This window comes from Rousettus aegyptiacus, unplaced genomic scaffold (assembly GCF_014176215.1).
Source record: "Rousettus aegyptiacus isolate mRouAeg1 unplaced genomic scaffold, mRouAeg1.p scaffold_m13_p_2, whole genome shotgun sequence".
Taxonomy (NCBI): domain Eukaryota; kingdom Metazoa; phylum Chordata; class Mammalia; order Chiroptera; family Pteropodidae; genus Rousettus; species Rousettus aegyptiacus.
The window spans coordinates 95960971-95974451 of NW_023416295.1; the positions used below are offsets into that span (position 1 = coordinate 95960971).

General features: G+C 40.5%; 1 protein-coding gene across 2 annotated transcripts in view; it reads right to left on the reverse strand.

Annotated features, from left to right (window-relative positions):
- LOC107509830 (maestro heat-like repeat-containing protein family member 7) overlaps window positions 1-13481 on the reverse strand; it is a 50068-nt gene that overhangs the window by 9982 nt on the left and 26605 nt on the right. For both annotated transcript variants that reach the window (XM_016142675.2, XM_036237845.1), the window contains 5 exons: window positions 12626-12819; window positions 11620-11757; window positions 11287-11434; window positions 10736-10876; window positions 10246-10419 (listed from right to left, as the gene is read on the reverse strand). In XM_016142675.2, coding sequence (XP_015998161.2) covers window positions 10246-10419; window positions 10736-10876; window positions 11287-11434; window positions 11620-11757; window positions 12626-12819 — 795 coding nt within the window. The remainder of the gene's footprint in view (window positions 1-10245; window positions 10420-10735; window positions 10877-11286; window positions 11435-11619; window positions 11758-12625; window positions 12820-13481) is intronic.

A 13481-nucleotide genomic window follows, 5' to 3' on the forward strand; every position in this document is an offset into this window, starting at 1 on the left:
GAAAAGTGGAGATGGCAGAGAAACAACAGATGATTATTACCAGCCATGGTTACAAAATATATGAAGCTGAGCCACAGCCCCATCCCTCAATGCAAGGGAACCCTCCCTGATATCCTCCAAGACTGAACATCCCAAGGGAATCTGAGCAAACACCACTGAAACTGTCACTAACACTGACAGGGACTAAGACTAAAGGTAGCAAGTGTGATTGTTTATTAATTTAAAAAAGGCATTATTAAGACTTCATATAGAGCAGGGATCCAAGAGGCTTAGATGCCACCTACTGAAAACCGAAAAAATAAAATGCCATCTTAGCAATAGGCTAAAGAGAGATCTTTATAAAATAAATCTTTCTGGAAAAAAAGAAGAATACACTTTCATTAATGCCCAGGCACAGATATAGTTCATTAAACACCATGAACAACCAAGGTGACATGGCAGCTCAAAAAGAAAGAGAAAAAGCTCCAGAAAATAAGCTTAAAGACATGGAAATATGTGACTTAAATGACAGAGAATGCAGGATGATACTTCTGAAAAAACTCGATGAGATCTGGAATAATTCATATCAACAATTCCAGGAATTGAAAAACAGCTAGATCAGCAGAATGAGTTCTTTAGCAAGGAGATTGAAACCCTCAAAAAGAACCAAATAGAACTTCTGGAGATGAAGAACACACTGAAAGAGATGAAAAATGAAGTAGAAAACTTGGAAAATAGAGTTGACCAAATGGAGGAAAGGATCAGGGATATCAAAGATAGAAATCTAGAAATAAATCAGAAGGAAGAAGAGAGAAACCAAAGAATGAAAAATAATGAAAGAGAAATACAAGAACTAGCTGATACCATCAGAAGAGGAAACATAAGAATAATGGGCATTATTGAAGTCGAGGAAAACAGGGACTAAAAGGCATTTTCAGACAAATAGTTGATGAGAATTCCCCAAATCTAAGGAATGAGCTGGAGCTTGGAATTCAAGAAGTCAATGGAACACCCAATTATCTTAACCCAAGAAGACCTTCACCAAGACACATTGTATTAAAATTATCAAAAGTCAATGAAAAAGAAAGAATTCTCAGGGCAGCCAGGGAAAAGATGACAGTAACCTATAGAGGAAAATCCATTAGATTATCTTCAGACTTCTCAGCACAAACCTTATAAGCCAGAAAGGAGAAATAAAGATCTTTCCAGATATAAAAATTGAGGGAATTCACTACGAGGCCAGCATTACAGAAAATACTGAAAGGGGTCAGCTCACTTAAAATGAAATGACAAAAAAATAATAATAACTATGAGTAAGACGACTAGCAGGCAGATATAAGCAGAGAAGTACAACTCTTATTAAGAACGGGGCATTTTAAGCTTAAACAATAAAAAGAGATTTGCTATTGCAAGATAATAATGAATCTTCAGCATACATAGAGATAAAGTGAGACAACTATAACAGAAAAGGGGAGTATTCAAGGATCCAAATTTGCAAAAAGGAATGGAGATGAGACACATGTAGAAGAAAGTGGACAACTGTATATATATAACTATCTTTTTCATATTCATAATGGTAACCATAAACCAAAGATTCAGAACTGAAGTATATAACAAAATGAGAAGGACAGAGGGAAAATCCACAACCCCTCCCCCCAAAACAAGCAAACAAACAAACAAAAAGACACATTGTACAAGGAAGCAATGGAAACACCGAGCTACCAGAAAGCAAAAGACAAAATGGCTATAGGAAAACCTCATATTTCAATAACCACCCTAAATGTAAATGGACTGAACTCACCAATAAAAAGGCACAGAGTTGCAGATTGAATAAAAAACAAAACTCGACCATATACTTGCCTCCAGAAGACACATCTCAGTTCCAAAGACAAATATAGACTCAAAGCGAAAGGGTGGAAAGTGATATTTCAAGCAAATGGCATTCATAGAAAGCAGGAGTAGCTAAAGAAAGATACTGAGAGACACTTAATAATGATAAAGGGAATTGTACACCAAGAAGACATAATGCTTATTAATATATATGTTCCCAATCAGGAAGTCCCGAAAATATATAAAGCAATTACTAACAGAACTAAAGGGAGAAACAGACCAAAACACTATCATAGTAGCGGACCTAAATACCCCACTGTTAGATACGGACAGATCATCCAAGCAGAAAATCAATAAGAAATAACATCCTTAAATGACACATTAGACCAATTGGACATAATTGACATTTACAGAGCCTTTCATCCCAAAACAGCATCTTATACGTTCTTCTCTAGTGCACATAGAACCTTCTGAAGGACTGACTACATACTAGGACACAGAGAGAGCCTCAACAAATATGAGGGTTGAAATCATACCGACCATATTCTCTGATCATAATGCCTTGAAGCTGGAGATCAACTTTAAAAAGAAAGTGGGAAGAACCACAAATACGTGGAGATTAAACAACATGCTACTGAAGAATAACTGGGTCAGGGAAGAAATAAAAAGAGAGATCAAGAGATACATAGAAATGAATGATAATGATAGTATAACATATCAAAACTTTTGGGACATGGCAAAAGCGGTCATAAGAAGAAAGTTCATATCATTACAAGCTTACCTCCAAAAACAACTATGAGCCCAAATAAATAACCTAATGCTTCATCTTAAAAAACTACAAAAGGAAGAACAAATGAAGCCTAAAGTCAACAGAAGGAAAGAAATAATAAAAATTAGAACAGAAATAAATGAAATTGAAAAGAAAAAAAAATAGAAAAAATAAATGCAACAAAGAGCTGGTTCTTGAGAAGATTAATAAAATTGGCAAACCCCTGGCTAAAGAAAAAAGAGAAAGGACACAAATAAAAAAAATCAGGGATGAAAGAGGGGAAATTATGACTGACATCACAGAAATGCAAAGGATCATGCAAGAATACTATGAAAAAGTATATAACACCAAATTTAATAACCTAGAAGAAATGGACCAGTACTTAGAAAAATATAACCTTCCTCAACTGAATCGAGAACTGGAAACTCTAAATAGACCAATCAGCGGTATGGAAACAATCATCAAAAACCTACAAAAAGTAAAAGTCCAGGACCAGATGGCTTCACCAGTGAATTCTACCAAACATTCAAAGATTTAATACCTATTTTCCTCAAACTCTTCCAAAAAAATCAAATGGGCAATACTTTCCAACTCATTTTATAGGCCAATATTACACTGATACCAAAACCTGGTAAAGATAACACACACACACACACACACACACACACACACACACACACACACACACACACAAACTACAGACCAATATCTCTCATGAACTCAGATGCAAAAATCACACATAAGATACTAGCAAACGGAATACAGCAACATGTGAAAAAGGTTATACATCATCATCAAGTGGACTTCATCCCAGGGGCACATGGTTGGTTCAACATATGCAAATCGATTAATGTGATACACCACAAAAACAAATTAAAAAATAAGAATCATATGATCATATCAATAGATGCAGAAAAAGCCTTCAACAAGATACAGCATCCATTTATGATCAAAACGCTCAACAAAATCAGTATAGAAGGAAAGTACCTTAACATAATAAAGGCCATATATGACAAGCCCTCGGCCAACATTATACTTAATGATGAACAACTAAAAACCTTCCCTCTAAGATCAAGAACAAGACAAGGCTATCCACTATCACCACTGTTATTCAATATAACATTGGAGGTCCTTACAAGTACAGTCGGACAAGAGAAAGATATAAAAGGTATCCAAATAGGAAACGAAGAAGTCAAACTGTCACTATTTGCAGTAACATGATTCTTTATATAGAAACCCCTAAAGACTCCACAAGAACACTACTAGAAACAATAAGTAAGTACAGTAAAGTTTCTGGATACAAAATCAATGTTCAAAAATCCATAGCATTGAAGAGGGGGGGGAAATGGCATAGATGATAGTGGCTCTGCTCATCACTCTGGCAACCAAATCAAAGTTGTGATGGAAACAAGGAGCAGCAGCAAGGAAAAATTGGCTGGGATCTAGAGGAACAAGCCATAAAACTAGGGAGAAATCCAAGAAATCACCCTGGAACAGCAGAAGGTAAGACGGGGCAAGGACATGCGGCTGCCCCGTCTCCTGTGGCTGAGTGAGACAGAGGCTGCGTCAACAGCAGGCTTCTCTTTAAAGGGGCCATGTCTGCAAGTGGATTTTCACGTTGACAGACCTGCATGCTCTGAGCACCAATGCCAATTCAGCTGCGCGCAGGGGGTACCAGAGATTTACAGAGAAGCATTGTCCAAATGAGGGCCGAGGTAAGATTCGCTCTCTACAATGTGCCAGCAATATCCATTGTTCCCCGTTGAGCCTTCCCCGCTTCCAGTGCGCAGACACAGCACCGCCATTGCCATGATGTTATCAAAAACGGATAACGGAGGTCGCTCAGCCCAGAGGATTCCTGAAACCCTGCCTCCATCAACTCATGTCTCCACCCAAGCCACATCCAGGTTTGTCCTCATTTAGTCAGGTGCCCCTTGCTGAGCAGTGCCTAGACTCACACTGGAGGCAGCTGGCCTCAGTTTCTGGTGTGGCTTTTTGAGGTAACTATAAGCACAACCTCTGTGTATTGCTTGCTGAATCTTATCAGGTGGCCCCGGAGGAGCAGAGGCTTAGGCTAAATTTGGCCTGCAGCTGAACCGCTCTCAGGACTGTACCACTGGATACCTACTTCACAAATCCACACTAATAAGGCCAGGAATCTTAGGAGCTTTGCTGAGTACATAGAAACAGACACAGAAAGGCAGCCAAAACGGGAAGACAAAGAAGTAGAAAGTGTATAAGAGAACAGAACAGAGATCCAGAAATAATGGAGTCAGGTAATCTAACAGATGCAGAGTTCAAAACACTAGTTGTAAAGATGCTCAATGAACTTCTGGGAAGTGTAGGTAAATTCAGTGAGAACTTCAACAAAGAGATAAAAAACATAAAAATGGAAATGGAAATTATAAAAGGGAACCAGTCTGAAATGAGGAACACATTATCTGAGATGAAAAGTATATTAAATGAAATAAAGGAATAAACAAAGTGAATTAAAAAAAAGGATCAAATGCCCCATCTAGAAGACGGAAAAGCCAAGGACCGACCATCAGAATGGCAAGATGCCAAGACTATAAAAATAATTTAAAGAGCATATGGGACACCATTAAGGGTCCAAATATCTGTCTGATTGGTGTAACTGAAGAAAATTAAGATGTTGAACAGCTATTTGAAGAAATAATGATGGAAAACTTCCCTAACCTGGTGAAGGAGATGGACATAAAACCCCAGGAAGCTCAGAGGATTCCAAAAGTCAGTGATCCAAAGAGGCCCACACCAAGACACATCATAATTAAAATGCCAAAGCTTAAACACAAAGAAAGAATATTAAAAGCAGTGAGAGAAAAACAGCTACTTATAAGGGAAAACCCCTAAGACTGGCAGCAGATTTCTCAAAAGAAACTATGCAGAACAGAAGGGCTTGGCAAAAAGTATTTTACAGGAAGACCCAGAATCTACAACCAAGAATACTGTATCCAGCAAAGCTATCATTTAGAGTTGAAGGACAGATAAAGAACTTCCCAGACAAAAATAAGCTAAAGGAATTAATTTATCACCACCAAGCCAGTATTACAGGAAATGTTGGAGGGACTTCTTTAAGAAGAAGAAAAAAGTATCAACAACAGGAATAAAGAATGGTAACAACTACATTCCTATCAATAAGTACCTCGGATGGAAAAGAATTAAGCGCTCTGACTAAAAGATAAAATGGATAAATGCCTATAAGAGACTCACTTCAGAGTAAAAGACACACAGACTAAAAGGAAGAGGATGGAAAAAGATATTGCTTTGACGGACCAAGAAGGTATTTAAGTCAGCTAGAGAGAGATAGACACTATATGATTTCACTTACACGCGGAATCTAAGGAATAAAAAGAACAAACTAATCAAAAACAGACTCACAAATATAATGGACAATTTGGTGATGGACAGAGGGGACGGAGATTTGGGGAGCTGGGAGAATGGGGTGAAGGGTTAAAGAAGTACAAATTAGTAGCTAATGGATGGTCACAGGGATGGGGAGCACAGCATAGGGAATGTAATTAGCATTAATACATTGGCTAGGTGGAGGGTAGACGAGGGAGGGAACAATTGGGGGATCATTTTACAAACTATATAGATGTCTAACAAATGTACTGTATACTTGAAACTAATTAAGACAAATAAAATTTTTTTTTAAATCCACAGCATTCCTATACTCTAATAATGACGTGTCAGAAAAAGAAGTGGAAAATATAATTCCTTTTGCAATTGCAACAAAAATAATAAAATACCTAGGAATAAATCTAATGAAACATGTGAAGAACCTATGTAATGAAAACTATAAGACCTTTTTAAAGTAAATTGAAGAAGATACAGAGAAATAGAAAGATATTCTGTGTTCTTGGATTGGAAGAATATGATACAGATTTAATGCAATCACCATCAAAATCCCATTGGCACTTTTTAAAGAAATAGAACCAAAAAAAAAAAATAATCAGATTTGTATGGAAGCACAAAAGACCCCAAATTGCCAAAAACATCCAAAGAAAAAAGAACAAGGCCGGAGGCATCACTCTGCCCGACTTCAAATTATACTACAAAGTGACAATAATCAAAATGGCATGGTATTGGCAGAAAAACAGACACACAGACCAGTGGAACAGAATCGAGAGTCCAGAAATAAACCTATGTTTATCAGGGCAAATAATTTTCGACAAAAAAGCCAAAAACATACAGTGGAGAAAGAAAAGCCTCTTCAGTAAATGATGCAGGGAAAACTGGAAAGCCACCTGCAAAAGAATGAAACTAGACTGTTGTGTATCACCGCATACCGAAATTAACTCAAAATGGATTATGGACTTGAATATATGACCTGAAACAATAAAGTTCATAGAAGAAACACAGGAACTAAACTCAAGGACTTTGGACTTAAAGAAGATTTTATGAATTTGAATTCAAAGGCAAGGGAAATAAAAGCAAAAATAAATGAATGGGACTACATCAAACTAAAAAACTTCTGCTCAGCAAAAGACACCGTCAACAAGGTAAAGAGATGACCATCTGAATGGGAAAACATATGTGCAAGCAACACCTCCGATAAGGGCCTAATATCCAAAATATTCAAAGAACTCATACCACAATAACAACTGCAACAACAAATGATCCAATCAAAAACTGGGCAGAGGACCTGAACAGACATTTTTCCCAAGACGACATACAAATGGCCAACAAACATGAAAAGATGCTCCTCATCGCTAGTTATTAGGGAAATGCAAATCAAAACCACAATGAGATACCATCTCACAACCGTTAGAATAGCTGTTATCAACAGAACAAGTAATAACAAATGTCGGAGAGGATGCAGAGAAAAAGGGACCCTCATACACTGCTGGAAGGACTGCAAATTTGTATAGCCAGTATGGAAACCAGTATGGCGGTTCCTCAAAAACTAAGAATTGATCTACCATATGATCCAGCAATTCCTCTACTGGGTATTTACACAAAGACTTGAAAACTCGTGTCCAAAAAGATATTTGCACACTGACGTTCATAGCATCATTATTCACAGTGGCCAGATCATGGAAGCAACCAAAGTGTCCTACGATAGATAATTGGATAAAGAAGCCATGGTACATATATACGATGGGATACTACTCAGCCATAAGAAGAGATGAAATATTGCCATTTGCAACAACATGGATGGACCTTGAGATAATCATGCTAAGTGAAATAAGCCAGACAGAAAAAGTTGAAAACCACACGATATCACTTATACGTGGTATATAAACCTAAAAGCCACAAACAAACATGACAAACAAACAGACACTCATGGATATACTAGTGATTACCAGAGGGTAGGAAAGGAGGGGGCAGGGGAGAGGCAGATGGGGTAAAAGGGGTCAAATATGTGGTGGCATAAAGAAATCTAACTGTGGGTAGTGAATACACAATGTAACATGTGTGTGTGTGTGTGTATGTGTGTGCCTTACTATTAAATTGTACACCTGAAACTTACCGGATTTTGTTAACCAATGTCACCATAATAAAAATTAATTTAAAAAAAAAATAGAAAAATAAACAGGCAGAAGACCCGAACATATATTTCTCCAAAGAGGAAATACAGATGGTCAATAAACATATGAAAAGATGCTCAAGGTCACTAATCATCAGAGAAATGCAAATTAAAACCATAATGAGATATCGCCTGACACCTGTCAGAATGGCTATCATCAATGAAAAAGCAACAAGTGTTGTCGAGGATACGGAGAATAGGGAACCCTCATACATTGTTGGTCTGATTGCAAACTGGTACAGCCATAGTATGGAAAACAGTCTAGAGGCTTCTCAAAAAATTAAAAATGAATATACCTTTTGACCCAACAATTGCACTTCTGGGTATTTCTCCAAAGGAAACCAAAACAATAATTCATAAAGATCTATGCACCCCTATGTTCATGGTAGCGTGATTTGCAATAGACAAGACAGGGAAGCAACCTAAATGCCCATCAACAGATGATTAGATAAAGAAATTATGGTTCATATGTACAATCAAATATTACTCAGCCATTAAAAAAGTGAAATCTCACCATTAACAATGACATGGATAGACCTAGAGGTTATTATGCTGAGTAAAATAAGTCAGAAAGAAAAATACCATATGATTTCACTTATATGTGGAATCTAAGGAACAAAAAGAACAAACTAATCAAAAACAGACTCACAAATATAGAGTACAAGCTGGTGACAGCCAGAGGGGAGGAGGTTGGGGGACTAGGAGAAAGGGGTGAAGGGCTAAAGAAGTACAAATTAGTAGTTGATAGATGGTCACGGGGATGGGGAGCATGGCAGAAGGAATGCAGTCCGCATTAATGTAATGGCTAGGTATTGAGCCAAAGGAGAGAAAGAGCAATAAGGGGAATCATTTGTGTCATCAGATTTCTAAAATTAGAGGAGGAAAATTGTGGCGCTGAAAAAAATTTGAATAATGACTAAAAACTTTCAAAGTTTGGTAAAAGACATACATTTGAGACTTTAAGAAACACAGTGAACCCCAAACAGGCTAAACCCAAAGAAATTCATGCCAACATATCCTAAACTGCTGACAACTAACTATAGACAAATGTTAGACAAAATAAAGACATTTTCGAACAAAGACTGAAAACATTTACTATTAACAGACCCTCATAGAAGAAGCCACGAAGAAAAATAAATAAATAATGAATCTAAAAGGGTCCTAGGAAACAGCTATGAGAAGGAAAAGTAAACAAAGAAATTCACAAACATGGGTAAATCTAAATAAGTATTGACTGTATAAAATAACGATGCTGCTGCTGCTATTAAAGACCAAATTTGGGGAGTTTAAAAGAATGCGGGACTAAAACACTAGATAATATTAATGCTTAAAATAGGAGGGTATAATCAGAGTTAAGCATTTTAAGGTTCTTATATGGTTTGGATGGAAAATAAAGATTATCTTTAGGCTTCGTTAAGTACATATATTGAATTTTAAAAGTAACTGAAAAATAGATGAATCACTGTCCCTGCCATCACGGGGTGTCCAGGCTCATAGAAAAGATATGACTGATTTAAAAATAATTCACATCCAAGGTTAAAAAACTAAAAAGTTGTAGGTGCCAGGAGTACTGTAAGCATACGTCTCTGATGGCAAGGGCCCTCAGCTCTAAAGTTCTATGATCTGTAAGGAGGATGAGATGGGGAGTGGGTTGGTATTGGTCTGAGAAGTTCATATTTCTGAGGCTTTGGGTCCCGTGACAAGGCTCCTAGCATTCTAGGGTCCCTGTGTTGTTTGGAAGGAAGGTAGAAGTCATGAGTTCTCTCCTCACTCCTCACTCCATGAGTCAAGCCAACAAGAGAACATCCTTGGAGTCAGAACCAATCTCCTATCAGTATGTCACTTTTTTCCCTTCAGTGGCTCCTTCAGGGAACTTCTGGTGAGAGAGTACGTGGATGAGTGTGTGCTACATCTATATGCAACAGGGAATGAATCCGGGACGTGTCCTATGCACTGCTTCTAGTAGCCAAGTCTCCATTTTTCTGCCCCTCAGCGACTTCAGCCTTCCACTGCAGTCCCATGGCCCTGCCCCAGTAGCTTTAATGCGGCTCCCAGGGGTCATGTTCAGTCCTAACCCACAGTGTTCCCAACTGATCCTAGGGAGTTAGGCCCGTACATCATTGATAAGAGGCCACAGTTGCTTGGAGATGCTGGAAAAGACCACCTTGGTGTCCTCTCCCTGCCCATGGCAGATGATGTTCCGCAGGCTCTTCACTGCCTCAACTGTCACTCGCACCTCACTCTTCAGGAAGTCTCGTAAGAATGGAACCAGGCTCTTCAGAGACCTTGACTATTTGGAAGAAGGCAGATATCACTCACCACATGGGGGTCATGCAACACTTTAGGGACAGGGTTTTGAGAAAACGGATGGTGCCTAAGAGAACCAAACACAAGGAATATGCGCTGAGGAAGCTGAAGGGTGGCACTCAGGGGGCTTGGGAGGCCCGATGGCCAGTCTATGTACGTCTACACACTGGACGTTACACTTCCCTAGGAGGAGGGGTTAGGGAATATCCTAAGCCCCAGGTAACTAGGACACCCAAGGAAGGTAAACTAAATAGCTCAGAGATTAGCACTCAGTTCCCATTTGGTCACCCCACTCTTACTTGTCCTGGGTGCAGTGCCAGGTTACTGATTCCACGGAGCCCAACTTCCTGCATGATGAGGTTGGGCTCCTTGATCCACCTGATTAGATTGCCCAGAAAGTCTTGCCCCAGAGTCTGAGCCACTGATCGGTGCCAGAGGAGCTGTGGGTGTAAGGAGATGACAGCTATGGATGGAGAAAAGGTCATGGGCACCCAGTGCCGCCCTGGGCCCTCCATCAGACCGCATAATCAGGTAAGGACTGTGTCCAGTTAAGAGCAGTGGCAGATCTGCACATATGGATTAGAGGCTAAGGTAAGGAGGATAACACTGATAAGGTTCGATTCTGGGGCCAGATGCTGGGATCCATGAATTATTCTGGGATCCCCTCCCCAGGCTTTCCCTGCCTCTTTTAACCAGGCTCCTAAAGTGGCAGGGAAGGAAATCCCACTCTAGATGTCTCTGTTCTATTCTGGCCACTCTCTGTGCCAAGTTATTTAACATTTGTGTTAAATGTTCCTCAGCTAATGGGAAACGAATGGCTAGAACTGTGACCCTTTCCCCAGGCTTTCACCTGTGCATAGAAGGTCCTGGCCAGGATCTTCCGACGAACATCAAAGCTACTGAGGAGGTTCCTGACAAGGTTCAGGATTCGGTGCAGAATGGCTGGCTCACAGTTCTTCACAATGCCACTGGGGTGGGACACAGGAAGCCAAGAGTTGCTGGGAGGGAGGTAGCAAGGGAATAGTGTACACAGAACAGAGAAAACATGGGGACTGAGGAATCAGGAGAACTGAGGGCTGGGAAATGAGGAAGGGAGGGTTAAAAGCTGCTGTATTTGAGTGATGGGCCCTGGAAAATTGGGGTTGGGGGCTAGGTATTAGGGGTGCTGGAGAAATGGTCCCACCTTGTCAGGTCCATGATCCCTATGTAGTAAAATTTGGGGCAGGACAGAAGATCCCAGCAGCAATGCTGATTTGCATAGCTCACCACTCCATCATATGCAGCTGCCAATAGCACCAACTTCACTGCCTCCAGGGCACAACTGAAGGCCAGCCATCATTGGGTTTGTGAAAAGAAAGGGGCAGAAGGATGGACAAGGTGTTATGCCCTAATTTGCATCCCTATGCTGGCAAGCCAGGAGACAGTTCCCTAATCTGATAGCTGAATTTTTGCTTTCCTGCTGATGAAAATCTATGGCTCTAGGAAACCCATCTCTAATTGCCAGTCCACTCACCCCTTTAACCTTGATGCTCATCCAACCACAGAGTTCTGTGAAAGAGACTATAGAGATATTCTAGTGCCGTGGTTTTCAAATTCTGCTCTCCAGGGTGCAGAAGTGTTAGGATATATCTTCACCTCCACACCCACCTAATCAGAATGCTTCTGCTTACTGGCTTTATTCCTTTTCACTGTCATGCCAGATTTCACTTGAATCGAATACCCTGAGGTTTTAAAAAAGGTACGATAACCACTTATTTAGGAATCCAACCCCCATTTTATAGATGAGAAAACTAAGTAGTGATTTGCACAAAGTGGCACAGCTAGTAAACAAAGCTAAGCCAGAGGTCACCCAGATTTGAATGGCCACAACTGCACAGAGAGAATGGCAGATATAGTAGATGCGGTCTTGCCCTTTCATTCGCATCTAACCGAATCTTTCCGTGTGCAGCGTTATGAACATAGATATGAACCATTGAGTGAATCGGGAGAATGCATGAAAGAAAAAGAGTAGTGAGAAACTTGGAAATATGTAAGAACATTCCAGCACACGATGCTGCAGCACCCATACCCATATTCTGTTTCTTCTGCTCCTCTCTTTCTCAGCATCCCTAGGGGATCAGCCTCTCATTGTCCATGGCCCTCTGAAGTTGATGAGGCTCGTTCCTCCATTGCACTGGGGTTAGGCTTACCTAGTGGGGTCGAAGGGTTTGCTCTTGCTGCCTGGGCCCCCATCCTTGCTGTAGACCACCATCTTCTGGGGAGCATTTTGCTCAATCACCCAGTAGAGATGACTCAGTACAGCCAGCAACAGCCGTGGGTAGAGTTCCTGGATGGCTTCCTGGCACAGGGACCCAGATAGCATCTCACACAGGGCACACGCCACCTGGGGGAGGACATGCGGAAAGGGGGAAGCAGAATCGACTGGACTTGGGTGAAGGCATAAAATAGTTCTACAGTCCCACGCACTGAGTCCTGCCTTGCCCCTCCCTGTCATTGCCCAAAGGACACAGTTCACTCTGACTCAGGCTAGCAAGAAGCACTCAAAGGCAAAAAGCCCACAGCCCATACATACGTAGGGGGAAAAGGGGCCACACACATGCAATCTGCTTTCTCTTCATTCCCCAGCATTAAAAACAAAAAGGAAACCAACTCTAAATTTTCAGCAGAAAATGATTTGGACATGTTTTGTTCACCCTGATTCCAGGCAATCGAACCCCTTCCTCCCCCACCAGCCATGCCACAGGCCAGGCCCTGGAGAAATGAGTGCCAGCCCCAAAACCAGGAGACAGAGAAAGCTGATTAACTCTGAACTTTACTTTCCTTGTCTATAAAATGGGACCGATCCCTGCCCTTTTTACATCATGCAGTTCTTGAATGTAAGGGCAAAAGGAGGTTAAAGTGCTAACCATAGGTGCAGTTTCAGTGAGTCCAGGGTTAACCCTTTCCTCTCTGCTCCTCCTTAACACCTGTTCCCCACCCTGCAAGTGCCCTTCGATCTTCAGCTCTGCTCCCAAGTCCCAGAACAGTGAGTCCTCGGCCCCCTCT